Source organism: Urocitellus parryii, chromosome 1 (assembly GCF_045843805.1).
Source record: "Urocitellus parryii isolate mUroPar1 chromosome 1, mUroPar1.hap1, whole genome shotgun sequence".
Classification (NCBI taxonomy): Eukaryota; Metazoa; Chordata; class Mammalia; order Rodentia; family Sciuridae; genus Urocitellus; species Urocitellus parryii.
The window spans coordinates 263,987,084-264,012,140 of NC_135531.1; the positions used below are offsets into that span (position 1 = coordinate 263,987,084).

The 25,057-nt window shown below is 51.9% G+C and overlaps 1 protein-coding gene across 1 annotated transcript; it reads left to right on the plus strand.

Moving 5' to 3' along the window:
* The first annotated feature begins 458 nt into the window (after positions 1 to 458).
* Igfbp2 (insulin like growth factor binding protein 2) lies at positions 459 to 24,752 on the plus strand. Its single transcript, XM_026380000.2, has 4 exons — positions 459 to 948; positions 21,424 to 21,653; positions 22,292 to 22,432; positions 24,263 to 24,752. Exons 1-4 carry the CDS (start codon positions 528 to 530, stop codon positions 24,425 to 24,427), a joined length of 957 nt encoding a protein of 318 aa, XP_026235785.2. The 5' UTR covers positions 459 to 527; the 3' UTR covers positions 24,428 to 24,752.
* The last annotated feature ends 305 nt before the right edge of the window (positions 24,753 to 25,057 follow it).

The following is a 25,057-nucleotide window of genomic DNA, read 5'->3' on the forward strand; positions in this document are numbered from 1 at the left end:
TACCTCGAGGCTGAGGGAGTGGATACGAGCCCTGAAATCTACTTGAGGTCAAGATTGTGCCTTTGTGTTTCCCTAACGGCTAGCTCACCGCGGGCCACCAGGGATGCGCCCAAACTTAAGTCCTTTCAAACTGAACCAAACGGCGACAAAAGCCCCGGCTCTTCCCCACTCCCACGCCTATCCTTCCCAGGCTCGCAAGTAATTCTTCTTCTCTGGAGCGAGCGAGCCTCGTCTCGAAGATCCGGGAGGGACCGGGTCAGGGAGAAGTGGGACCCTGGAAGCAGGGAACCCAGGCGGGGTGGACGAGGGGGGCGTGTGCGCACGCACGTGCCGGCGCGCAGGAGTGCTGGGGGAAGGGGGTGGTCTCCGAAAGGGGGAGGGGAGAAGGCAGGGGGCGGGGAGAAGCAGGCTTTTTAGGACCCGGCTGCGGCGGCGAAGGAGAAAGAAGCGGAGGAGGCGGCACCCGCGCTCGCAGGGCCGTGCCACCTGCCCGCTCGGTCGCTGCTGTCGCGCTCCCCACTGCCAACATGCTGCTGAGACTGGGCGGCCCCGCGCTGCCGCTGCTCCTGCCGTCGCTGCTGGTGCTGTTGCTGGGCGCGGGCAGCGGTGGCCGCGGAGTGCGCGCCGAGGTGCTGTTCCGCTGCCCGCCCTGCACGCCAGAACGCTTGGCTGCCTGCGGGCCCCCGCCGGACGCGGTGTCCCGGTCGGCCGGCGGCGCCCGCGGGACCTGCACTGAGCTGGTCCGGGAGCCGGGCTGCGGCTGCTGTTCCGTGTGCGCCCGGCTGGAGGGCGAGGCGTGCGGCGTCTACACCCCACGCTGCGGCCAGGGGCTACGCTGCTATCCCAACCCCGGCTCCGAGCTGCCCCTTCAGTCGCTGGTCATGGGCGTGGGCACTTGCGGAAAGGGCCGGGACGCCAAGTACGGCGTTAGTCCGGAGCAGGTTGCAGGTAACGCGGACTGGGACAACTAGTTGGGAGAAACTTGGAGGGCAGTGGGGCGGTCAGCTGGCGGCCGTGAGGTGTGGAAGGAGTGTGCGGCAGGACCTCAGAGACTTTAGTAGAGGAAGATCTGAATCCGTGGCCAGATCTGGGGGGATCGTTGAGGGCGGGAACCCGAAAGTCAGGCCCGGAGTGGGGGACTGGAGTTGGAGCAGGCGGAAGAACCCTGGTTACTAATTTAGCGGGGATAGATCGGAAGAGGAGACTCATTGTAGTTACCAGCCTTTCCCGGGTGGTCAGTCCCCTCACTTTTATTCTGGAGGGGAGATTTACTGGGGAGGAGGGTGTGGGTCAGATCCGTGGGAGTGGGAACTTGAATCTTATTTGGGGCACAGCTTGAGTCGGTGAGCGCCAAAGGGTCCCGGTGGGAACGCTGTTGGGAGGCCCAAGCCACTGGATGCCGGTGACATCCGAGACCTCGGGTGAGGAGGGGTGGAGGCACCGGCGCCCTGAGTGAGAGACCCTTCCTTCTCTTGGGGTGGTGAGGTGGGAAGAAAGGATTTGGTGCTTTGAAGGGTGAGTTGCTTAGAGCAATTAAAGAGGACGCTGCAGTCTTACAGAGAGAATGAAGGGGGCTGTGTTGGATGGAAAAGGAAAACGGGAGGGGGGTGTATTGGGGAGGCGTGCTGGAGACCCCAGCAGTTGAGTCTGTGTAACTTAAGCCGGATCACCGGCTGCATTCCCAGGACCCGGGCAGCCAGGCTGTGCGTTTAAGCATCTGGGCAGCGGGTGGGAAGGCAGGAGGAGCCTGGGTGGGGGGAACGACTGTTACGTGAGCTGTGTGATTCCCCCCACCCCCACCCCAAATCGGGGGACTCTTCTTATCCTATAAGATGAGGAACCTGGGCTCTTTGTTAAAGGGTCCTCATCCCTTGCAAAAAGTTACTTGAAGGACACAACCAAGCTATCAGGAGTTCTTTCTTTTTTTTTTTTTAATTTTGAATTTACAAAAGCCTTCCCCGTGGTCTGGAGGAAGCTATAATTATTTCTTTCCTCTTGGAGATGGTAGTGAAATGTGTCCACTGTCCGCTGCTGTTTAAAAAGCAAGCTAGTGTGACCAAGTTTTTCAAAACTGAAAAAAGAAAAAAAAATTGAGGGTGGGGGGAGAAAAAGTGGGAACATTCCTTCTGGCTTCTGAGCGTCTTTGTAAGCCCCCTCCCTCCTCGCACACCACCTCCCTTCTTCTGGCCTGCCATTGTTTTTTCCCTTTGAGAATGGAATTAGGGGTCAGAGTTGAAATCTTTCTTCTATTTCTCCCCACATTTTGACCTTGAGTACTGAGCAAGGTAAGGGCTCCCTCTAAGTGGAACCCCTCTGTTCCTTTCTTCTCCTAGCCTGCCTTGAAATTAACCCTTCCCTCCTGCTTCTCTTAGTAATAATAAAAGGAAAAAGAGAGCAAAGTCCTCTCCCTGTGGGATACCGTCCCCCAGTCCGGGGACCAGTCCTCCCCATAACCTCTGGCACCCTGGAGTCCACCCAGGAGGTTTTCTGCAGTTTCTGAGCTGAGCTCAAACTAAACATCTTCCTCAGCAGGGCGAACTCTTCCAAAGGCCTCACAGAACCTTTTGGATTTTGACTGTTTTAATAAAGTTGGTGTATTTTCTTCCTCACCATTTTAATATTTTTTCCACTCTTCGTTGGTCTCACTGAGCTTGAAACCCAGCTCTCCTGCTTCCAAGATCCCTGAAGCAGGTGGGGGTCTTCAGCCTGCAACAGATGCGGGAGAGAGGTCTCCCCCCACTCTACTTCTTGTATCCTGAAAGGGGGTGGGGGTTGTCAGGGAAGCCCAGGGACAATGGGGTGAGTTCATGGGAAGAATGTCACTCTGGATTTTCTGCCTGGTTATGGGACTCTTTCCGCCAGCTCGTCCCAGCTGCCTGCTCAGCCTTCTCCTGGTGCCTGATGCCTTCTACATTTTTCTCTGGTGCTCCAGTCTGGGAAGGTGGGGGTAGAGGGATAAGGGTATGGGCGGGGGATGGAAGCTGAGTAGGTGACTGGACAGCTGGGGTGGCTGAGCCAGGAGGAGGGCTGGGGAGGGGGCCCTGTAGGGAGAAACCTGGGCTCTAGGGTGCAGGGAAGAGGGGCAAGGATGGAGGCTTTTGTGCCTGCTAGAGAGGGTCTTGGTTTGGGGCAGGGATTAGGTCCCTGTATGGGTAGGGTGGGGCTTAGTGCTGCTGCCTCCTGCTCTGCATCTTCCATCTCCTCCCCCCACTGAAGAAGGAGTCCCCCCACCCCCCAGCCTGCATTCCTCTTGGAGCAGGTTGCTTTTGAGAATTTTAAACATACCCTCTTATTTCGAGGCAGCAAACCCCAGCAGTTCCGGCTTGCTGTTAGCTCTTTTGTCTTTGTTCCCGGGACTCAGGGGCTGTATTGCTGGCTTCCTGGGGATGGCAGGGATGCAGGGGGGTGGGGTGGGCACATCGGCAGCAGAAGTGGGTGCTGGTGAGCCTGCATCCCTGGAGGGTGATGGGCTGGGACTTGTTGGTTAACTGAAACCAAGAAGCCAGACTCTGGGTCTAGGGGGTAGGGGTGGTGAGACCTGGGAGAAAAATGCAAAGGGGATACTGAGATCAGCCTGAAGTCGGGACTTTAAAACTATGTGAGTGTGGAAGGTGGTGGAGTGGGCAGAGATGCCTAGAAAAAAGTCTGTGTGGGGTGGGGAGTTAGGGGGCAGACTTGGACCAGGCCTGGCCCTTTCAGAATTTAGGCCTGGCTGGTTCTTCTGCATCCCCAGCCTCCATCCCTGTCGGGTACAATGAAGGGGATTATGCTGAGGGGCGGGGCCGCCCAAGTGGCCGTCTGGCCCTCTGCACATATGAAGGTGCTAAGGAAATGTGCAGTCCTTCAAAGTTCTGGGCCAACAAACAGGCAGGCCCACCGAGGGCAAGCAAGCTAGGTAGCAGGGAAGTGAGGAGGTTGTGCATCTGCAGTTGCTGGGGGAGAGGAAGCTGGGAGAGAGGCAGGCACTGATTTACAGTGGTTCAGTGCAGCTTCAAAAATGGGGGGGGGGCGGAGAAAGCAACAGGACTTCTGGCTCCCAGCACTGCTTTGCATCTCGTCTTGCATAAATTTGCATACCGAGTTCAAAGTCGTAAAATAGACTTGGGAATGAGTGGGACCCACTGTCACTGATTGTTAACACCACTACCTCCTCCTGTCTCCCCTCCCGGCTTCTGGACAGAACTCCCTGAACTATCTCTGCTGAGCTGATCCTCTGTGTCACCACAGGTGGACCTGGGAAGGAGGAGATGGGGGAGCCCAGGGTTGCTGCTCCAGGGTTCTGTCTCTGGACTCCAGTTTCTTGGTTAAGAGACTAAGTTGGGCGTGGCTCTGTGGCCCCAAGCCTAGGAGGCAGTGCCTGGCTGCGGGTGGTTGAAGGGTTTGTGAGGCTTACAGGGGTGTTCCTCTCTCTCAGAGGCCAGGTCTGGCTGGGATTTGAGGAATCCGTAGCATCAAGAGTTCTCTTTATTTTATGTTATTTTTTTTTTTTTTTTTTTGGTGTTGGAGATGGAAGCCAGGGTGCTTTCTTACGGAGCTACATGTCCAGCCCTTTTTATTTTTCGTTTTGAGACATGGTCTCGCTAAGGGCCTCACTAAAGGACTGAGGCTGGCCTCGAATTTGCAGTCTTCCTGGAATTATGCACCCGGTAGGAGTCTTCTTTCCTTGAAGTTTCCTACTTACCTTCTCAAACTGTTCACTGTATCATCTCCTTGGTGTAGTAATAATGACCCAATTCCTTAGAGAAGATATTTAAGGGGGAAAAAAATCCTGCTTAACAGTGTTAAAGTACCTTACAAAAACAAGCCTAAAGGACAAGGTTAGAGTAGGTGGGAGTCTAGAGGGAAGAACTCACTGGCTGGGGTCATGAAGGCCTATTTATACTTTTTTTTTTTTTTGCCAAATTGGGCTGCTGAGTTTCCTGGCAGGCAAAGGGAAGAGAGATTGTTGCTGTGAACCTACCTTAGCCTTGTGCTTCAAAATAAAAATTTCAGACACATCCTTCCTTTGGGTTAGGGAGTCAACGGAAATGAGTCTGATAAAAGTGCCATGGATTACCTGGGAGCCCCCAGAGCAGACTTAGTCACACATCATGAGACATTGGCCGGTTTCCCTTGAATCCCTGTTCTCCAGCCTGGTGATCTGTGCAACCACTCTCTGCCTTGGAAAGGGGACAGATGGTTCTCAGAATGGAGAGAGGAAGTTTTGAAAGTTCTTGGAGCTAATAGAAGTACCCACCTGGATGGGAAGGGCCTGGGCTGCTGAGGGGAATGAGGGAGGAGCAGAAATCACCAGGCTACATCTTCCTTCCTATGTGCTACATGCTAAGTAGGTGGAAAATATATTGGCCCCAGGCTTCCTCAGATCCAGTTAGAAGGAGACTATGAAGGTGACTGGAGATGGAAGTGTTGAAAACACTCAAATGCTTGAATGAGGCTTGTCGACCGGCTGGGCAGGGGACATGGCGCTGTCCTTGTAAGGGGGTCAGTACTGGAGCTGCTTCTGCTGAAGCCCAGGCGCAGTCCGCTTGGCTTCACCAGGGGAGCCGGGGATCTGGTTGGCAGATGTTCCAGGCCCTCTGCTTCTCCTGTTATCTCTGGCCAGCCTTTTCCTGAGGTGGCAGCCGGCCATCAGGAGCCGGTTGTCTGCACATCTGTCCTTATCCTATCTTGAACTTGCTCCAAGCCTGCTTTGTCTCCCTTTGTTCCTGTGAGGGGAGGGAGGCTTTGCTCCCTCCATCTCTCTCTGACTTTTTTTTTTTTTTTTGGTGGTGCTGAGAATTGAACCAAGAGCCCAGAAGGCATGTGAGGCATGGATCCCTCCGTCTCACAGTTGTGGGGACAGGTTCAATTGAGGGTCAGGAGCTGAGAGACCAACCTGGCTACATTCCTCCAACCCCTCTGCCTCCATGGCCCAATAAGGGGTTGGGGCTCTTGGCAGCAAAAAGCGTTTGAGCCTCTGGGCCAGAATTTGATCGTGGACACCTGCCATGTGCAGGTGATATAGATAAGCCACAGTAGGTCGCTGCTGGATTTTGATGATTTGGGTTTTCTTGACTTTTTTGAGAAGCCCAAGTCCTAAACCTGGGGGACTTCCAACATGTAAGTGGCCAGTGTTCTGCTGGTTGTGGAGGTATCTAGAGAGAAAGAAGAGCTGGTAGGTGGCAGAAGGGGAGGCAGCCTGGTTTGTACTGTTAGATTGACCTGGTTTCACAATGCCAGAATTGGTGAAGTGGGGGGCATGTCGGGCCCATTGTGACCGTGGAAAGTGCCTGGCACATACTGGGTTCTTCAACATGTTAGTAGCTTGGATCCTGGCCAGTGACATCTCTCTGCAGCTGTGGTTAATTGGCCCTGAAAATGGAGATCAGACTGGACAAGCCAGGTATCTAGCACTTAAGAGTCACCTGAGGGAAGTGGTTTATTCTCTCCGAGCCCCTGTGTCCTTGTCTGTAAGTCAGAAATCGATCGTCCCAACTCCATTGGGTGGCACTTGCACCCACAAAGCCTGAGCACTTGATTTTGGTAAGGAGTCCCTTGATTTCCATCTGTTCCCCTATAAAGAGGGACTGCCTCCACCTCTCTGACTTCCACAGGCTGTAGCCAGGCCCTCTATGGAAAGGGTCATGAAACTGTACTTTCAATGCAATCTACACCCAGTTGATACTAAATAAAGGGTTTCAGGGCAGCAGGCTTGCCTTTTTTATTGGTGAGTTAGGCAGTGAATACTCCGGGGCCTGTTTCCTAATATTTGGGACTGACCATTCTTGGGATATAGTCTGCACTTCACTTTAGTCCCCAGAATAGAGGTGGGAGGGACAGAGTGGCCCAGAGCTTGGACACCTGGGTTCTTGTGGCAGCTGTGCTGCTTCTAAGCAAGTCACAGAAGATGGAATCCTGCCTTCTTCTGGCCAGTCACTCCCAGCGACCTGGCCTTCCATCTGCCAGTGCCCGGAGGGCAGGATATCTGAGGCACCTCTGGGTCAGGAGCAGCGTAGGTGAGGAAGGCCCTTTCCCTGTAGGTGGCCCTCTCAAAGAAATCCACTAGGACTCTGGCTTTAGAATAATAGGGTCAGGTTCACCCCAAGTGGTCCTCACACACTTTGGGCATCCATTATGTTCAAGGGCGTGCTCAAAGCCAGTGAGGATCTTGTGGAGCCTGCTTCCTGCTCCAGGAAAACCGGCCTTTCACACTGGCCTCTCCGAGCCTAGGACGCCAGAAAGTTGAACGTGATCCCGGCAAAGGAGTGGGATGTTCTTTCCAATATGACGTTTCTCACTGCGTCCATCCAGAGTTGACCTCGCTGCTGAGAGGGGGAGCAGCAGCTCATTTTGCAGAGGCTCAGGGATTCTCTACAGGAACACGGGGTTGGGGAATGTTTGCTGAAGGCTGAGGCCTTTCTCATGTTAGATTCCAGAGAGCCCCGTGTGTGGAGGGAGGCCTGGGAGGGTTCGGGCCTCTAAAGGAGGTGGTGCCCTGGGATAGCAGAGAAGGTAGATGCAGGAGTCAGCATATTCTTAGGATGAAATCCAGGACAGTGGAGACAGCATCGGATTTGCTGTTGGGAATTTGGGATGGGGAGTGGTGGGGAGAAGAAAGGAGCAGCTGACTTCTAGGTGGAGTGGTAGAAACGTGTTGGTTCTCGGGTCTGGAGTGACCCCACCCCCACGGTGAGTAGGATGAGTGGACATTTTTCTAGTGGAGAACAGACCCACCCCCATGGCCCTCCTCCTCCTTGGCTCCTGGCCCCCTTTTCTTTCCCTGCTTTAGCTACTCCTGTTTTTTAACAAAGCCAGGGAAGATCTGGGCTGGCTCAGGCCTGGGTGTCAGTCAAGATTCAGGGAGACTGTTCAGAAAGCTGGTTCCCCCGGAAAGAAATACAGTCCACTGTGGTCAGGAATTTTTTCCCTCCTACCCCCACCTTTTTTGGGGGGGTGGTGGGGGTGGGGGTGGGGGTGGGGGGCTTGGCACTTGGAAGCCCTTTGGAGCCTTCTGGCTGCCAGCCCACTGGGAAGCAGGGCAGGAGTGAAGACTGGGGAAGGGGGCAGGGGCTGGCCAGTCTCCAGCTGCCAGGCGGAGGAACTGGCCCACAGGGCCCCATGAAGCTGGCCTGGAGCGAGGCCTGGGGAGGTTTCTAATTAGTGGCGGGTGTAGGTGTGTGTCAGCCTGTGTCAGCCTGTGTTCATTCAAGGAACTGAGTGGAGCCAGGAAGTCGAGGACGGGAGGAGACTGCCCCCACTCAAGGCCTTGGTCTGTTGGGGGTGGGGAGGCCAGAGGAGGCCGTTCACTGTGTTTGCCCAAGATGGGGCTCTTCCTGCTGGGGGGGGACCCAGGTTAGGGTGTGGGGGTATGGAGTTGTTGGCAGTAAGCAAAGGATGCCACCTCATGGGGCAGATAGAACAAGAATTGGAATTGCTCTGTTCTGGACAACTGCTTCGACTAAGGAGTCCACTGTTTGTTTGTGTTTTCCCCCCTCCGCTCTGTGGTAGCCTCAGGATTCCCTCCACTTGTCAGATGAAGAAATCAAGGCTGGCTGCCTTCAGGGTCCAGGGCCAGGGCAAGCACAGTCTCAGCATTCTCACCCCAGGCCTCTGTTACCAAGGTCCCACTTGCACAAAAGCAGGGAATCCTCTATCGCTTCTTGGAAAAGGCTTTTCCTGGGAGGTAGTCTTCAAGACATAACTTCTCAAAATGCTTCTTTATGCAACTCTGCAGGGAGATTCTTGGAGATGGTTGCCTTTCCTTCTGGAGGGAGAGGCCAGGTGGTCTCTGGGTGGTACACTTAGTTTCTAAAACACTGAAGGCCAAGAAAATGATGAGAATGGCAGTTCTCCTGTACCCTGGGCCCAGCCCCTGTGACTCTCCGAAAACCCTGGGTGGCAGGGAGGGTGTGCTGGGCAGGATACAGGGGGTAGAATGGGCTGGGCTTACTGGGTGGTAAAGGCTTTTGAATTTGGGTGGGACCAGCTGTCAGAGGACTGATGGCCTCCTTCCCTGGGAAGATGGGGGCCCTGCCGAGAGGGGGAGCAACAGGAATGGAGTGCTGGGGTTACTGGGCTTGGTGAGCGTCTGTCTCTGATGATGTCAGTGACCGGATACCATTCTGGTTGGTGGAGAGCTGTGAAGCTAAACAATCCGGGTCTGGTTTTGGCTCTGTCGCTGACTACATGACTGTGTGCATTCGGCCTCCGACTCTCTGTGTCTTTTATCAAGCACGAGAGCGGGTAAGGAATTATCAACCTCCTGTGATGCTTTGACGGTAAAACGAAGTTGTATCTACACACCCCGGAGCACAGAAACTCACATCATCAGATGACATTATACAAGTTCCGGTCCCTTCCTTTCTTCTGCCCTGAGCTCAGCAAAGAGAGCAGGAGAAGGGCCAAGGCCTGTTCAGATGTTTTCTGATGGGTCGTCTTGGGAATCCTGGTGGCAGGGGGTGTGGCTGCCTGGACAGCTGCTCTCCGCTTAGGAAAGCTGTGAGTGAATCCGGAGTGCAGAGCCCCTGGCCGAGGGGTTTCCATGGGGTGCTCATGGCCACCCGGTTGTCTTTTCATATGGTTCTCTCGAGCTCAGTGGCCAAACCATGGTCCATTTTCACCCCAGCGGTGAGGTTCTCCGTGGAGCCTCTGCGGGTCACCTCTGGTTTGGTTTACTGCTTTTAAACCAAGGCTGCAGAGGCAAGCAGGGCGGCAGATGTGATGCTGCATCAGATCAGACACAATCAGTGAACTTTTAGTCAAAGAAAGAGAAAAGCCTGGTGACCTATTTAAAGACACTTATTTATATTCAGGACACTTCTTGTGCTGGTTTGAGAGTGTGGCCGGCAGTCCTGGACATCTTTGCAGATTTTAAATTTTCTTTTTGCATCCAGGGTCCGGTTTGTCAGGTTGGCGTACGTAGGAGCCGTGTTGGGGGAAGAGGCCCACGGGAGAGGAGGGTGGAGGGGAGGGTGGGAGGCTCACTCTGCGTGGATGTATGGGGGCGGGGCCGTGAGGTCACAGCGTCAGAACCGCGCATAGGAGGGCTGCAGGTGTAGCTGGTTGGTGAGGTGCTCACCTAGTATGTGGGAGGCCTGGGTTCCATCCCCAACACTGCCAACAGAAAGCGTGAGGGACAGTGGTTTGAAATGGGTCTTGGGAGAGGCACATGTCCCTCCTGACCCATTTCAGACTTCTGTTTCCTCACTGCCTTTCTTTACCCCAAACCATTCTTGCTGCTATGGGGTCTGGGTGGTGAGGGAGAGACCAGAAAAAAGGAGAAAGAGAAATAGTGTAACAAGATACAGCATTAGAGGTGGGATGCGCCCCGCCCAGCCCGCTTTTCTCATGTTTGAACTTGGGTTGAGTACCTCCCACGTGCAAGCCAGTGGACCAGCTGTATAAAAGCAGTTGTCTTGCTGGAAGGGGATAAGAAAAGCATTCTAAAACATCAAGTATGATCTGAGGATAAACCACGCCCAAAGAAATGTCTATTCCTCAGATGCAAATAAACAGGTAAAACTCTTAGCCTTTTGGCCAGGGCTCCCTAAAGATCTTGATGTTAAATTAGGAGATCCTTTTGGGGTGAGTCAAGTCACAAAAGAAAGGGAGTCGAAATTGATAGATATTGGAAGAAAAAAGCACAGCAACTTCCTCCCAGAAGAGCAGATGGAGCACATGGGTTGTCTCCCTTCCTGTTCTCCTTTGGTTAAGTATGATTTTTTAAAGCTTTATGGAAGCCAAGACCAAGCTTGGGTCTTCCAGAAGCTTCCATCACAGAGCCACTGCTCTTCACTGAGGGGCTCCGGGTAAGATGCTGGGAAGAAGGAGAGCTGAATTACGAGGGTATTCTGGCCAGTGACACCTTTCATTGACTCCAACCAGTGGACCTTGGACCCTTGGAGGCCACATTGTCCATTCCTCTTTCTCATCAAAAGCTTCCCCTGAAACTATAGCCAAATAAGTCTGTGATTTTCTCTCATCTGCAATTTGTTATTTGTTTGTTTTCTCATGAAACTCTTGGAGGGTTTCTAATCTGGTCTCTCTTGTTTTAGTTGAAGCTGTTTTCTCTCTGGTCTTCAAGCAGACGGAACAACCATCCCCTTTCTATTGGGTGTTACTGGCCGGCCATTGGACATCTTGACCACTTTGTCACCCTGCAAGTGTTCCCCCTCCCCCAGTCCCTTGGGGCTGCACCCGTAGGAGCCCATCCCCCATCTTTCCGTTTTCTTGAATTCTTCATCTGGCTCCTCTTAATTCAGTGACCCTCTTTTGCTGTTTATGGGTCTTTTCCCTGACTTATTTCCCAGTTCTCATGGCACAGAGATATAGCTTGGAACCCACGACCAGCTCGGATTTGTGGGCAAGTGACCTTGGTGGCATTGCATTAGCCAGTGGAAGTGGTGTTGAAGTCTGCCATATCACTAGTGTTGGGCCCTCTTCCAGGGACACTCCACTTTTAAGGATAACTCCTGCTTGAGAAGGAGGGTGGGGGTGGAGGGCGTGAGAAGCAGTCCTGGGAGTCAAACCCAGGCTCCGTGTGTGCTGCGCCAGAGCTACTCAGCTACATCCCCAGCCCAGAGGAAAAAAAAAAAATTTTAAAAGAAACATTTAAAATGTAGAAAAGTGGGGCTGGGGTTATGGCTCAGCAGTAGAGTGTTTGCCTCGCACGTGCAAGGCCCTGGGTTCGATCCTCAGCACTACATAAAAATAAATAAATAAAATGAAGTTATTGTGTCCAAACACAACCACAAAAAATAAATATTTAAGAAAAAAATGTAGAAAAGTACCAAGAACAACAGCGTAATAGCAGTCTGCCACCTAGAACTACAAGCAGTTAATATTTTTGTCTATTAGCATGAGTACTTGGCATTTATGTTTCTGGGCTAAACAGATTTGCATGCACTATATGATGGATGCTCAATATCACATATTTGCATAAATGTACATATATATGATGCATATACATGTATGATGGATGGCCAACATTCAAGTTGTTCTCTGAAAATAAGTTGAAAATGCCTGTAAAGAAGCATTTGCATTCCTCTACTAATGGCATTTATTCATTCACCTATTGAAAGACTTTTGAGTCAGGTGGCTGATTGTTTTTTGCAGCTACAACTAATGCTTGTTTTTGTGCACACGGTCAGTCAGGTGAGTGCTTCCTGTTCCCATCATCTCTGGTTCAAGTTTGCACCAACGTGCTCTCTACTCTTTTGGGCCTTCACCAACAAGGTCACCTTGCCAGGTTCCCTGGTGGCTTGAGTCCGAGGAGAAATATTCAGGACTCATGGGAAGGAGTGAAAGCTGATAGTGCTGTTTGCCATCTTGATATCAGTTTCTCTGGCTCTTCAAGGACAGCGCAGCTTGCACAACCTCAGAGGACCTTGGCTGAATTTTGAACATGCTTTTGTTTTCTCAAACTGTCTGCCTTAGCCCTGACCCTCCCTGGGTCTTTGAGATTCCAGGAATGACCCTGGTGTTTGTAAAGCAATCCTTCAGAGTGTGCACAGGCGGGGAGGCTCTGGAGAGGCCCCACCGTCTCTGCTCACTCAGGGGGAGCCTGAGATGAGCCCGCAGTGTAAGGGCATGCTCTAGAAATCTCCCTGATGCCTGGCCAAGAGAGGCCTCTCTGTGTGTCCAAGTGGATGTGTCTGTTTACAAACCATGAGCAAATGGGTAGAAAGAACTTCTGAGGTCAGGTCTTTGTGAAGTGTGTACGTGAGGCATCTTTCTCCCCTCACCAAGTTCTTCAGGAAATCCAGACTAGAGGGAATCATGAAGGAATGGGAGCCCTGGAAAGGCCAAAGTTCATAATATGGGTCCCTTGGCCCTTGCCCAGGCTTGCTGTCTTTGAATCTCTAGGGAGATTTTTGGCAGGTTCTTCAGGTGATTTCTGGTGGACAGCAGTTAGATCTAGTCTAACTCCCTGAACTTACAGAGAACACGCTGAAGCCTACCCAAATTCAACACTGTCCGACATCACTCAGGAAGGGTGAAGTCAAAGTCAGAAGCTTGATTATCTAACTTTCCGGCCAGGCTAGAACCGTTTGGTCCAGGCTTTGAACCTGAATCAATGTTCCCGGGAAATTCACCAAGAGTTCAGGCGGAGAGGGGATTGCTTGGCCAGGGAGTGGGTGCTCCATTCTGTCCTCTGGGTGGTGCTTGTGTCTGTTGGGCTCTCTGTTCAGCAGTTTTCTGAGTTCTTCCCTCAGTTGGGTGGTGGGTCGTCCATGGGAGCTGGGTGCCCTGGTGAGTAGTTGAGGGGACTTGTGGATCCTTCACATTCACAGAGCCATTTCCTCCCACGAGGGAGATTTAGGGAGGAGGTGCCATGAGGTGCCACCTATTATGTGGTGACTGGTCCGCTGTCCTCGGAGGAGTTTCCAGAACATGGTGGCATCTGAGACATCAGGCTTTGCTTGCCTGGCTCCCATGCAGGGCTCAGGGCCCAGAGGATAGGAAAGGATGGGAAAGGAGTTTGGAATGAAGTGAAGCTGAGTGTCAGCAGTGGGTAGGTGGATCTAGCAGCTGGGAGAAGGTCAAGCTAAGCTGAAATGTGTCCTGGGGGGGCTGGTCTGCACCCAACTGCTTGCTCTATGACAGACATCCCATGCATGGTGCAGAACTCTAGCGTGACAGGACACTGCTGCCTGTTGCCTCTGACCTTTTTTTTTAAAAAAAAAAAAGGTGGAGGAAGACACATAAACAGTGTCACTCACCCAGAGAGACTAAGGTCCTCAGGTTAAACTTTAGCTCAAAAAATAACAAACAGGACCCTCTTTCTAACCTCTGGCTTCTCCACCTGCAGCATGGCCTGAATGACGAATCCCGGCCTGTCGGTGGGCTGTGTTGTCGACACAGTGGCCACATAGATGGAACTGGTGACTATAATCGACAGTCCACAGGGACTGGCTTCACGTTCTCTCCATTTCCTGTGTGTGTGGGCCAGTGTCCCCTTGCAGGCATGGTTCTTAGGAGCCACTGCCCCTTGCCACCTTGGTAGTTTCTTCCTTCCCTTCCCCTAAATTCTATAAATAAAGTTAATTTAGGAAAATTCGATTTTGCCCAAGAATTTCCATCAAGTGGAAGAGAAGCTTTGATATTTAGCAACATAGAGTCTCAGTTTTTCCTTGCATTTGGGGGGAGCAGTGAGGTATCATCAGCCCATCTTGTCGTAGCAGATGATATCTTTCATTTATCCACTCAAGAAGTAGATCATTCATCCACTTCTTCTAAAGCTTGATTTTGCCCACAATGGCGAGGCACTAAGCAACTCAGTGAGACCCTGTCTCTAAATAAAATACAAAATAAGGCTGGGGATGTGGCTCAGTGATAGAGTTACCCCTGAGTTCAATCCCTTGTACCCCACCTAAAAAAGAATGAAATTGTATCCTGCTGTGTATGTGTGTGTGTGTGTGTGTGGGGGGTGTGGGTGTGGTGCTAGGGATTGAACCCAGGGCCTTGTGCATGCGAGGCAAGCACCCTACCAACTGGGCTACATCCCCAGCCCTAAAATTGTATCCTGCTTAAGTAGTAACCATCATTGGAGCAGAATTATTCCCATTTTTTCAGACTTGAGAAATTAGAGCTCAGACAGATTAAAGGGTGTGGCCCTTTAATGAGTAAAGGGTGTGTAGAATTTGGGTCTTGGTTCCTGATGCTCTTGGCCCATTTGAGTCTGTTGATGAATGGTCCACCACCATGGATACTGACACACATGATATCTTTTGCAGTTCTGGGAATCAACCCAGGGCCTTGTGCATGGTGGGCAGGATCTCTATCACTGAGCTACACCCCTAGCCTTGCTTGCCGTAGATACCCATGGAGAAGTTGCCTGGGGAGAAAGAGGGAATTATGGTTAGAATGTATTCTTTTGCCCGGTATATGTCAAGGTTAAGTGCATTTTGGGAGAAGTTAATGAAGAAGGAGCCATTGAGTTCTCTGCCAGGGTGGAGCCAGGAAAGCAGCCAGCATCCATTCCTCTGGCCCGACACTCAGAAGCAATCCTCCAAGGGCTTCCAGTGCCATCACCTGCAGCAGGAGGTGAGATCACTGGGGGAGGGACAGGTCCAGGGCTGGATGAGAGCATTCCATGGTGCCCCAGCTCTTAGGTTTCAAGACTGCCGTGCTGTAGGAGAAGGCTGGAAGATGGGTAGGATTTCTTCAGAATCAATAAAAGAAAGGAAAATATGTAGATCTATTTGGAAGACCTGTGAGGTGTAAGGGGATATGTCTCATGTTCTCCCCAGGCCTGGATAAGGACCCATGCCACCTACTCTAAGCAAGAAGGACTGGGAGGTTTTTTCCCTAAGAGTGCTTTAAGGTCTCCCCCAGATCAGGAAAAAACTTCCCAGTGGAGTGTTGAGGTCGCAGCATAGCAGTAGGAGAAGATAAAGCTCTGTAAGACACAAGGGTTTTTGTTGTTATTGTTATTTTTGGTAATGGAGATTTAATCCAGGGGTGCTTAACCACTGTGCTACATCACCAACCCTTTTTATTTTGAGATAGGGTCTTGCTAAGTTACTTAGGGCCTTACTAAGTTGCTGAGGCTGGCCTGGAACTTAAGAACCTCCTGCCTAAACCAAGGGTTTTGATTCATTAAATAAGGTCATGGATGCTGCAATCAAACTAGGTTGCATTGGGGGGAAAAGGGATATGCCAAATTAAGTTTGAGCACCATTGTATTAATCACAGAGGTAGACACAAAGCTCTTTCTGCCGGGGTATGAGCTTTCAGTAGGCCTCCTTGTAGTGGGTCAAAAGACAGTTTGGGGGGGCCACAGGCCAATTGTGAAGGACCTCTGAGATGGCAGAGAGGGTGTGTTTGTCCCTGGAAATCCAGATGGGAGTTTTTCTGGGCCTCAGGTTTACATCTTTAAAATGAGACCATGATCCATCTCCTCTCATTCCAGCTGTGTCTAAGGTAGAAGGATGTGGTGCTCCACCCAAGGCAGGACTCTTCAAGCCCTGCTCAGTGGCACTAGTTTTGTCTACCCCCTCCCCCTGTGGAAAAGCCTTACTTTCTTTATATCATCCTGCAGTTCCCTGCTTCAGTATCGACCATTTCCTCAGTTGCTGTGTAGGGGAGAATAGCGAATGCTTACCACTCTTTAGGGAGAAACTCAAAGCCTTGGAGGTCCCTATTAGTTCTCTTTCAACCTGAAGCCTTTTCCACGGATGTCATTTGGGTTGCCAAGAACCATTCTTAGGGTGGCCTCTGTGCCTTAGCCTGCGGAGCTGCATACATAAGTGGTTGTTTAATAAATATTATTCCGGACCTAACTGTCTTAGCAAAAAATGCAACTTGGTGATTTCCATCTCTAGCTGCAACTCCACATCTGGAATGTTTTCCTGCAGATGGCTCCTGATGCCTAGAAGAGAGTATATGGGAGGAACAGGGTAGATGTGACGATGCCCTTGTCTGACTCAGGTGGAGGCTGGTGGGGAGGAAATGGAAGCAGTCAGCGGCCAACCCCTGTGCGCCTTCCTATCTCAGCAGCCACGGCACTGGCATGCGGTGTCCCCTGGGTCCTCTCAGTAGTCTACCTGAACTGGATGCCATTTGTCCTTGGTGAGCAGGTGAGCAGGGGAGACCCAGAGAGCTTTAGTAACTTGCCTAGAACTGCAAAGCCGCATGGAAAAGCTGTAGTTAGACTTAGGCAGTTCAGTTCAGCTCTGGGGCCTGAGTTCTCAGACCTCTTTGGCTGGGAGCAGTAGTAAGGTATCAGAGTTTTTCTCAGCTTCTAGTCTGCCCTGCTCTCTACCAGTAGACATTTCATCCTCTTCCCTGGACTTCTACTTCAAGACGTGTTCCCAGCTGGTCACTGACCTCAGGACCCGAAGCCTGTTCCAGAGAAACAAGTGGATGCTGTACCGCCTTTGAAAAGAGCCTGCGTCAGCAAGCCAGGCCATGGATTTCCTCATCTTAATGGCATGTTTGTTGGCAGGGGTGAGATCAATAAAGAAATGGAACGAACGTACCCTTGAATCCAGATGGCCTCTGTGAGGGTGGACAAACTGACCTTCACCTCAGAGAGATTGGGGACATGTTAGGACAGGATGTCAACTCTGTCCTCCCAGGAAAAAACTTCCCAGTGGAGCCCTGTCTTCTGGGATCCAGAGCCAGGGTCACATGATTGATGTTCATGGGCCCTGGACATTTTTGTTTTTTTTATGCCCCTTCTTCCAAAAAAGCATTTTAAATCACATTATGGCTGTTTTTCTAAGAGCCAGCATGAGACTTTTTGACTAAAAAAAAAAATTCTTTTTTTTTTCCTTCTGATTTTCTAGGCACCTAAGTGCTGTGCTTGCTTTGCTTAATGGACAAGTCTGGCTGCTTTCAGGCCTGAGCTCACATTGGTGTCTGTGTGTCCCCGTCTCTCTTCAAATGTTTCCAGAGGTGGCAGAGAGCCTTCTGGCATACAGTGTTGGATTGACCTTTAGGACTCAGTTCAGGGCTGCTTCTTGGGCCACTGTCTGTGGCACCAGCTCCCAGGAGGGCATGGGAAGGGGGAGCAGCAGGCAGAGTGCTCTGGGATGCTCAAGAAGGCCTTGCTCCTCCCTGCTGTGGACCGGAGCGGCTGGGGATAGAGGGTGGTGGCTGGGTCTCGGCCATTGCAGGAGAACGTAGCGGAGCTAAATGAGCCATAGGTGGGGCCTGGGAGCTTCCTTTAGAGTCAGATTGACTCCAGTGATTCCCAACCTGGGATCAGTGTTTGCTTCTCAGGTGCCATTTGGCAAGGTTTGAAGACATTTTTGGTTGTCTCAACTTGGGAGGGTGCTAGTGGCATCTGGGTGGTAGAGACCAGGGATGCTGCTCAACATTCTGCAATGCACAGGCCAGACAGATCCTGTGACGGAGAATTCTCTGGTGAATGTCAGTCTTGCTGTTGAGACCTCAGTTCCCTAGGATGTAGCAAGCAGTGGTTCGGGGGAGGGGAGCCTCCTCAGAAGCTGCAGGTGGGTGAGCTGCTTTTTCTTTCTTCTGCCAGAAAATACGAACTGTAGCCATCATGGAGACTGGCTGCTGTTGGCCAGTCTTCAAGGTGGGCCTCTTCCCCAGAGGGTGGAGCCAGGTGAACTTCTGAGTCCTAGGCCTGGAGCCCAGGCTAGAAGTTTCCAGAAGTGATGGAACTATGTTGTCCAGATTCCCAGAGCCCTGGTCTTCTTTAATTTCATGGAGTCCAGTCTGAAAGTGGTATGGAAGTCTCCAGAAGGGAGGAAGCCAGCTGGGACAGGACTCTGAGGAGTGGTGATACTGAGGGAGATCTTGGGAGCAAAGGCTTGGGTGAGGGTGGATAGAGGTTCCCATTTGATTCCAGGGAAGCTGCCATGTTCTCTTCCTCCCGGGTTCCCATTGTCTGCCGCAGGGAGAGGTAGGGAGCTGGCCCAAGTCCAGGCAGAGAAGCTGGTTTGGCAGTGGAGCAGGACTGGGGCAGTGAGGATGGGGATGAGTCCCCCTCTGTGGCCGCATCTGCCTGGTGCTTCAGAGGTTGGTTTGAAGGAGATGGAGATTTCCCTGGAGAAGAGCATTCCTATGGTCCGGGCTTGGCTCACCTCAGCCTTCTGTCCACCACCTCTGTGTCTGAAGAAGACAGGGGCAATCTTCATGGTTGACCCCTGCTGTATGGCCCAGTCCCAGAAGGTGACCCTCTGTAGACCTGGTGGAACAGAGGAAATCTGCGCAGCATGACAGGGTGACTTGGTGTCTCTGTTCTGGGGAACCTGGCAGGCAGCTGAGCAGGAAAACCCAACCTGTTTCTGGGGCCCTTGGATTTTTGCTGCTGCCCACCTCAAAGCCCAGCAAGGAGGAGTCAGGATGGAAGAGGAGAGCTTGGGTCTGGCTGCTGGGGCTGATTGAACCGTGGTGGAATAGGTCTCTCACCGGCCTGACTGTACACACTAGGTCCTCAGCCTTCCCCTGCTGGTGCTGGGGCAGCAGGAACGGGCTTGAATCTTGTGTGATTTATGGTGCAATTTAGGCTATTCAGCACCCCTGGAGAAACAGCCATTCTAAGTGGAGGAAATTTCCAGGTTTCAGAAGGTTTGTAAAGTCAAGAAATTTCAAATTCTTCTCTAAAGCTTAACCGTTTTGGATAGAAATCTCTTTTAATGCTGAGCACTGGACTCTCTCCCCTTTGGTGATACTCCAGGGTCATCATCATCATCATCAATAAAATTCTTGTTTAGGGCTAGAAAACATGTTTGCTGTGCAAAAAAAAAAAAAAAAAAAAATCCCCTGAAGTCCTTATTATGTTTGTTTGTTTTGGGGTTCCTGGGATTGAACTCAAAGGACTTTCTACCACTGGGCTACATCCCCAGCCCTTTTTATTTTTTATTTTGAGACAGGGCCTTACGAAGTTGCCGAGGCTGGTCTCGAACTTGTGATCTTCCTGCCTCAGCCTCCTGAGTCGCTGGATTAGTCATGTGCCATTGTGCCTGGCCTGTTGGTTTCTTAGTGTCCTTTTCCCCTCCTGTTTTTGGATTTTTGGATAATGCTTGTCACCGTCCACACATATTCCTTCTCTCTCCTTTCAATTTCTTTGATTTTAGTCTGGGTGGGCTTGGACAGCAGACATCCAGAAGGTGGGCTTCTTGGAGCAACGGTGTTGGGAAGCATCTTCATGGGATGGTTCTCCTCGGGTCTCAGGAGATTTGAAAACGCATGGACGTCGTGACAGCTGTTTTGATGCTCAAAGTCTTGTTTTCCTTTGCTTCCTGGTTCTGAGGCAACAGATAACTGAGGCAGTCTTCATCCCGTCAAAAGTGATAACCGTGAGCAACATGCCTCGTGTTTCTGTCCGCAGCAGTTTCAGCTGCTTTACCTACAGCATCCTTGCAGTAGTTCTAAAGAACGAACTATTATTATCGAGCCATTTTCAGTTAAGAAAGTGGAGGCACAGAGAAGTTACGTTCAGGGGAAACACAGCTGATAGAGAAAGTGGCAGAACTGGGACTTAACCTGAGTACACCCTCCTCAGCCAGCACTGCTGCTGGTGGAGGCTGGGTAGTCGGTGAGAACCCACTAGTATCTGCCCAGTGGGAGGGGAAGGGCTGGGGCGGATACCTTTAATGCTTCTGATCTTGAAGTCTATATAGGACACCCTCCCTTTGTACCCCTTGTCCCCAGGGCTGTAGCTGGTATAGAAGAGGTGACCTTCCCTTAGCTGAACACAATTCACGGCAGCTCAGAGGGCACTGCAGCTCCTCTTTGTTGGCTCTTTCCACCATGTAGCACTGCCCAGGAGAGGGACCCTGGGGGCCACCACACTACCTGAATTCTAAAGGGACCACCATGCATTTCGTGCCTCATCTCAAAGTCCTGTGTGGAAATATTTTAAGAGCCATTCTGTTCTGTGACCAGGATTGTAAGTTTTATAAGGCACATTAAAGGGGAAGAGAAGATGGAAGATTTGTTGGAAAACACCCCCTCTGCACCCACTCAGATCTTGCTGGGACCTGCAGACTCTGGTTCCGAGCAGCGTGGTCCAGGTCTCTGTTTGCTCTGCCTGTGTTCACAAGGGGCCCTGGGGCTGGGTTGTCACTCCCTGCCCTTGTAGAGCGTGCTGGGACTTGTCTCCTTGGTTACAACTCCATGCAATTCTGTTCCTCTCGGCCTCCTCAGCCAGGGTGAAACTGTGATAGCTGGGCGCTACACTCCAGGTCCCCTCTACCTGGGCTGTGCACACAGTAGTTTTAAGAAAGTCTGCAGAGACGAGATGTTCCTTGGAGCATCTTGATGAGGCCTTATGCCCTATGACAGGCTGATACTAGGAAGTCCAGGAAGCCAGAGATCTTGTTCTTGGGGTTTCCAGTGTGACAGTGTTGGGGTACAGAGCACAGACTCGGAAACAGCAGAGTCAATAGGGTGGTGCTCTAGCAGCCTAGGAGCAAAGCACTATGGGAACTTCTCAGCCGGGAGGTGGAATGGCTGCCAGGGACTGGTTCTGCTGACAGTGTGGCTCTACCTGACACTCCCATGCTGGAAGTGCCCAGTGATCTTTGTGGCATGAGTTTTTAATCTGCACCTTTCAGACCAGAAGTGATGAAGTACTTAAACTTGGGGTTAGTGGTGGGTCAACCTGAGAAGTATTGATGAACTCCAGAAAGGACCTAATTCTACTCTATGCTGAGAGCCTTGGAGTCACACAGCCTGGGTTCAAGTCCTAGATCCATGACTTAGCAGGTTTAGGATCTTAGTCAAGCAATTGGCCCGTGTGAACTGCAACTTCTCCATCTAGAGGTTGGGCAGGGTGCCCTGGTACCACTAAGGGTTACTGTGAAACAAATGGGTGGTCCACATAAATCGCCGTGCGTGGGCCCTGGCACGAGGTTGGCGCTGGCTGGGTGTTACTGATCTCCGTTCTGCCTGTTGTTGGGGGTCCAGGAAGGCCCAGCTCCCTGGGAGTGTGTGCCTAGAGCTCTTCCCTCCCTCTCTCTGCAGACAGTGGAGATGATCACTCTGAGGGAGACCTGGTCGAGAACCATGTGGATGGGACCATGAACATGTTGGGAGGTGGCGGCAGTGCTGGCCGGAAGCCCCTCAAGTCAGGCATGAAGGAGCTGGCTGTGTTCCGGGAGAAGGTCACCGAGCAGCACCGGCAGATGGGCAAAGGAGGAAAACACCACCTTGGCCTGGAGGAGCCCAAGAAGCTTCGGCCACCACCTGCCCGGGTCAGTGGGGCCGAGTCTGGTGGATGGGGGAGGGCATGGGAAGGGAGTCTTCTAGCTGGAGAGGGCACCCTCTCAGGACCATGCGCTGAGCTGCTGTCTCAGAGCATTTTTGTTCCCATTACTGCCACTAACATATTCAGTGACCTTTGGGCTGTAAGATGAACTCGATGTGGTTTCTTGAAGTTTATTCCTTCTAAAACCTCTGCATTTCTACTTGGCTCTGGGACATCAGTGAAGAAAACTGAGCCCAGGGATGATGAAGCTTGCTCACCCTTGCTGCAGCGGGTCCCTTTCCCCTTTCCATCTGAGTCTTAGTTTCTCGGGTCTGGGCCCTGATTGGGTTTGTGGCAGAGACAGGTGCTTGGGCCCTGGGTTTGGTATAGACACTCTGGAGGTAGCCCATTCTGACCTGTTAATCACGATGGAGAAAAGGAGTGAAGGAGTGAAAATCACACGCATATGAGTTTCTTTAGGGATGGGTTGGGCACAGTGAGGTCACCGGACTGGTTGTCATTGGCCGTGCTTACTAGCTGCGTAGCCTTGGGAGTCTCTTCCCCAGGGACATGTTGCTTTCAAGACTATATCCAGGGCCAGCGTCTGTGTGCCTGTTCTTCTCACTCTGTGCCCGCTGCTTGCAGACCCCCTGCCAGCAAGAACTGGACCAGGTCCTGGAGCGGATCGCCACCATGCGCCTTCCTGATGACCGGGGTCCTCTGGAGCACCTCTACTCTTTGCACATCCCTAACTGTGACAAACATGGCCTGTACAACCTCAAACAGGTGAGCGTGGGTGCTAACCCGGGCCAGAGAGGCTTCTTCTCAGCCAGGGGCCCTGGTGGGCCTGGTTCCTGCCCCATCTACCCTTAATCCTCTGAAGCCGAGAGCTGAGCTGAGACGCAGGCTTCTGTAACCATGGGGATGGGATGGCAGTGCCAGCTGCCAGGCCAGGGAGGGTGGGGCTGCCTCCACTCTCCCAGCCACCTGCCCATGGTGCTAGTGTCCAGGTGGGGAGGGAGCCTCCAGGAGAAGTGGGCGTAAAGCAACCACCTCGGATTTTACAGAGGAATACAGTCACCTGAAGCCCATTTCTGGGTCCACATCCAGAGGCTGATGGGGTGTGTTGGATGGGGACCAAGAGTTTGCATTTCTACAAGCTCCAGGCGATGCTGATGGTTGTCCATGAACCACATTCTCAGAATTGCCAATTTAGTCCAGTGTCCAGGTAGCTGCTCTGGTTTTCAGTATCTCAGGGGACGAGAATGGGGGATAGAGAAATACCATTGAAAATCTTTCTGAAAAAACGACCAGAACATCGTTCTGAGTACATTGGAGAAAATGGAGGAAGTTTACCAGGAGCCCTTTGCCCTTCTGGCTTCTCCTTTCTGTTCTGCTCTCCTTTCTGTATTTGAGTGATCAATGTGCATTTGCAGTATTTCCCTCTTAAGATTCTAAATATTTTCCACATAGACCCCTGTGTGGCTTATCACTGTAGTGAGGAAACACTGATCAGTTGTCAGTTTCCGTAGCCCACCCCTGGCTTCCACCTCCACATCCCTTTTATAGCGAGGAGGATGCGTACGATTCCTGTAGGAATGAGATGGAGACAGTGCCGTCTGCAGCTCTTTCTGTTTTCAGGCAGAGGTTCTCAGCCCTGGCTGCACACTGGGATTTTCTGGGAGCTTTATAAAATATGGATGCCTGGGCTGACCCCAGAGATTTAGGGGTCTGGGGTGCTTTCTGGGACAGAGTTTTTAAAAGCACCCTTAGTGATCCTAATGAGCAGTTGGCATTGAATTAAAGGGTGGATGCATGGAGCCAGGAGATGGGGTTGATCCCTTGGGGGTCTCACTGCCCCACATCCTTCACCACATCTTGCCTCTTGAAACATTACTCAGGTGTTAAAAGCTATTTGTAGATCTGTCCATCCGATGTAAGGCACCTACTTCATTTGGAGCGCAGGAGAAGTAATGATCTCTTATGAAAAACAGGCTGTGTACTGTACCTAGAGGTAACTAAAGTGATCCATAAGTGTAATAGTTAACTTATGGTTTAGAGAGTGGGGACCCTGGGATGTGCATGCCGAGTTTGAATCTCAGCTTGGTTCCTTACTAGCTGTGTGACCTTGGGCAAAGTTTTTAACCAATGTGCTTCAGTCCATCCCCTACCAACGGGGATCATCATGGAAACATAGTTCTCAAGGTGGTTGTGAGGATGACGGGAATGGTGGTATCTCTCTTGTATAACATATGGCACACACTTGCTTTTATTCTGATGTGAGTTTTTTCACCTCACACTCCACTGGGTCCTCCACTGGGGGGACCTCTTCGAGGGTGGGAGCTGGGCCTTTGCCCGTGGGAATCTGAAGGGATCCCTGGGTCTCCGCGTCCCTGTGGAGCTTGTTACCGGGCAGAGTTTCAGCTCTGCCTCACACCTACTGAACGGGAATCTGTATTTTGTCAGGATTCCCAGTGCACCTGGGAGGTTGGGATGTGCCACCCTGCAGCACTAGCTCAGCTCAGGGTGGCTGTTGGGTAAACCCTCAGCTGAGTGCAGGAAAGAAAGTGGATGGTTGCCGGGGTGTCTTCCAAGTTCTCCTCTTGTCTCTTCCAGTGCAAGATGTCTCTGAACGGGCAGCGTGGGGAGTGCTGGTGTGTGAACCCCAACACTGGGAAGCTGATCCAGGGAGCTCCCATCGTCCGGGGGGACCCCGAGTGCCATCTCTTCTACAATGAGCAACAGGAGGCTGGTGGGGCGCAGGCCCAGAGGGCGCAGTAAGCCACAGTCAGCCGGTGCCTGGCCCCCGCCACCTCTCCAAACACAGCGGAAATGAAGAGTGCTTGGGTGGTGGGTGTGGAGGATTTTCCAGCATTTTGACATGTATTTATATTTGGAAAGAGACCAGCACCGAGCTCGGCATGTCCCCCTCTGCCTTGCCCCTCCCCAGCTGGAGATGCTTGCTCCCCTCCTTCCTGCTTCTCCCTGGGGAGGAGGGGAGTCTGTGCTGGGGGAGTTGGGTGAAGGTTTGGGCAGGGGTGGGGAGAAAGAAATTTTTATTTTTGAACCCCTGTGTCTCTTTTTGCTTAAGATTAAAGGAAGGAAAATTAAAGAGTGTGTCTTGCCTGAATCTTTGGGGCCTCCCTGGGAAAGAGTTCCTGAGGCTTGTTGAGCCTTCAGGAGAATGGGAAAGGTACTGCTCTAGCCCCCCACCTCCAAACCCCAGTGGGAATTAGCAGGCAGGGGGAAGGGCAGCCTCCTGTGTCCAGATCGAACACCTCAGTGCAGCCCCAGGAATCTGCTGTCCCCTATCTGTACTCTTAGGGGAGGCTTCCTGCCCCCATGGGGACCCTGGCTGGCCCTTTATAGGGGCAGGGCAAGTGGTGGGAGAGGAGAGGTAGAGAGCATAAG

Coding starts and splice junctions, on each gene's coding strand:
- Igfbp2 (XM_026380000.2), top strand. CDS start 528: ATGCTGCTGAGACTGGGCGGCCCCGCGCTGCCGCTGCTCCTGCCGTCG. Junction 949..21,423: donor TAGTCCGGAGCAGGTTGCAG/GTAACGCGGACT, acceptor CTCTCTCTGCAG/ACAGTGGAGATGATCACTCT. Junction 21,654..22,291: donor TTCGGCCACCACCTGCCCGG/GTCAGTGGGGCC, acceptor CGCTGCTTGCAG/ACCCCCTGCCAGCAAGAACT.